The 1,971-nt window shown below is 50.2% G+C and overlaps 1 protein-coding gene across 1 annotated transcript in view; it reads left to right on the plus strand.

Moving 5' to 3' along the window:
• The window catches only part of LOC104500581 (mitochondrial fission factor homolog A-like), a 7,085-nt gene extending 5,363 nt beyond the window's left edge, over positions 1-1,722 (plus strand). Inside the window, exons 6-7 of the mRNA XM_010144246.1 lie at positions 1,040-1,118; positions 1,591-1,722. Of these exons, the coding sequence (XP_010142548.1) occupies positions 1,040-1,118; positions 1,591-1,722 (211 nt within the window). The remainder of the gene's footprint in view (positions 1-1,039; positions 1,119-1,590) is intronic.
• Positions 1,723-1,971: the final 249 nt, after the last annotated feature.

Consider the following 1,971-nt stretch of genomic DNA (forward strand, 5'->3'; position numbering starts at 1 on the left):
GCGGTGTTAGCCACTCGTCAACTTGTACAGTATCAGTGAGGGCCCGTGCGAGTTACTGGTGTGCACAGGGGAGTTTTGATTATGTGTAGGGCTACCCTACACAGAACGAATGTGGCAATTTTGATTTTTCTCACTGTGGATCTACTTCATTTTGTGTCTTTATTTTGTGGCTCAGTGCTATGGGCCCTGCAGCAAGACTGTGTCTCCAAGGGATGCCCTGGAGATCTGTGGTCTGTGTTGCCTTTGCCAGTGCGGTAGCTAATCCCAGTGGTGGCCCCTTTGTTTCCAGGGATGGAATAAAGTGGTGCATGCTTGGATTGCTTGTTTGTGTTTCAAGTTGCAGGTAATATTTGTCATAAGAGCAAAAAGTCATGGTGTGATTTTTTTTTTGAGGGTTTTTTTGTTTGTTCTTTTTTTTTTGTTAGGGGGTTGGGGAAAGTGAGCTTGGGGTATCTGAAGATACTGGAGAGGAACAAATTCTTGTCTTGGCAAACACAGGACCCTTTTCTGCTGGCTGATGCACCTGCTTAGGTAGTTCCCCCCACTGATGGCTGCTTTCCACCAGCAGGATCCTCACTTGCTGATGTAAATGAGGCCATCCCTCCATTTTGGCATTGGCCCTGTAATATGTATTTACCTGACTGGCTCTAAAGATGATTTATCCAACCCTTAATGAACTTCTCTGACTATAGTGAATGCGTGCTCGATAAATATGTTTTCTCTCTGTTGGACCTCTAAAGAAATGCAAGCATGTGTTTTTCCTGTTGTCTGTCATGGCATGTGTTGTATGTTTTGTTGTAATCGCTATGGGGTGCATGGCAGAGGGCTATGCAGATGCATGATGGGGCTTAAGAAGAGATGAGTAGGTGCTGTGCAGGTGCTGTTTCCTCTCTGCTGATGCTGCATCCAGACAGCGCATCCTGGGCACACACATGCCACCTGCACATCTGGGCTCCTTATGGCAGTGCTGTAGTGTGGGAGAGAAACTGCATCTCTTGAGCAGTGTTTGTCTGTCTGCATCTCTGTTTTATTTCCCCAGCTTCCAGGAGTCTGGCCCAGCCCCTGAGGGCACACTGGAGGAGGTCGGGGTGGCTGAGATGGCAGCAATGAGAAAGCAGGTGAGATGGTGAAGTGCTGCCACTGTTTCTTGGGAAAGCCACGCGAGGGTGGCTGAGAAGGCTCCAGGGGTCTGTGGTTCAGTCCTGGTGGGCTGGCATTGCCAAACTAGCGTTCCAACTGATGCTGCTAATGGACAAGCAGGCAGAGGACTTACACGTGCGCTGACCCCGCCAGCTCCTACCTAAGGGGCTGTAGGACTACAGAAGACAGCCAGACCCTTCCTTCTGCTGGCAGTAAAGGGCTCAGATGCTCTTCTGATGGGAAGGACCTTTTCCTGAGCTATCTGCTCAGGAGCTGAGGTACTCCTGCTAATTCTCCCACACAGAGATAGCTGCTGCTCTAGAAAAGGTGGATCTGAAGGAGACAGTAGCTCCCATAACTCCGTCCTTTGTTTTCCTGTGCCTCTGGGGTGTAGGCATTGTCCTGCACTTTGCTGCAGGGCTAACGGCAGCCCCCCTGCTTCCCTTGCAGTTGTCAAGGATCTCGGAGAGGCTCCGCTTGTTGGAGGAGCAGTGCAACAGCTGGCGTCAGAAGGAGACCGTGGTCTACTCCATGATGATCTCTGCCTGCCTCATCAACACATGGCTCTGGCTGAGGAGATGATTTCCCATGACCCGATCTCCCTTGCCCAAGCCTGGCAGGATGGGTGAGGGCAGCGAGAGGGTCCTTGCTTGCATACTTAGAAATAGTAAAACCAAGTGTTTCTTCTTAACTTGACCTGCTTTTTGCACTGTAGGCCCTTGAGGGTGTTTATCCTTTAGGCCCAAATTGCAATGAAGATGTCATCCCTCCCATGCTCTAGCATCAGAGAAGGGTGAGGGAAATGAAGAAGCTGAACCTTGTGCCACAGGA

The sequence above is a fragment of the Buceros rhinoceros genome, unplaced genomic scaffold, assembly GCF_000710305.1.
Source record: "Buceros rhinoceros silvestris isolate BGI_N320 unplaced genomic scaffold, ASM71030v1 scaffold33169, whole genome shotgun sequence".
NCBI classification, from domain to species: domain Eukaryota; kingdom Metazoa; phylum Chordata; class Aves; order Bucerotiformes; family Bucerotidae; genus Buceros; species Buceros rhinoceros.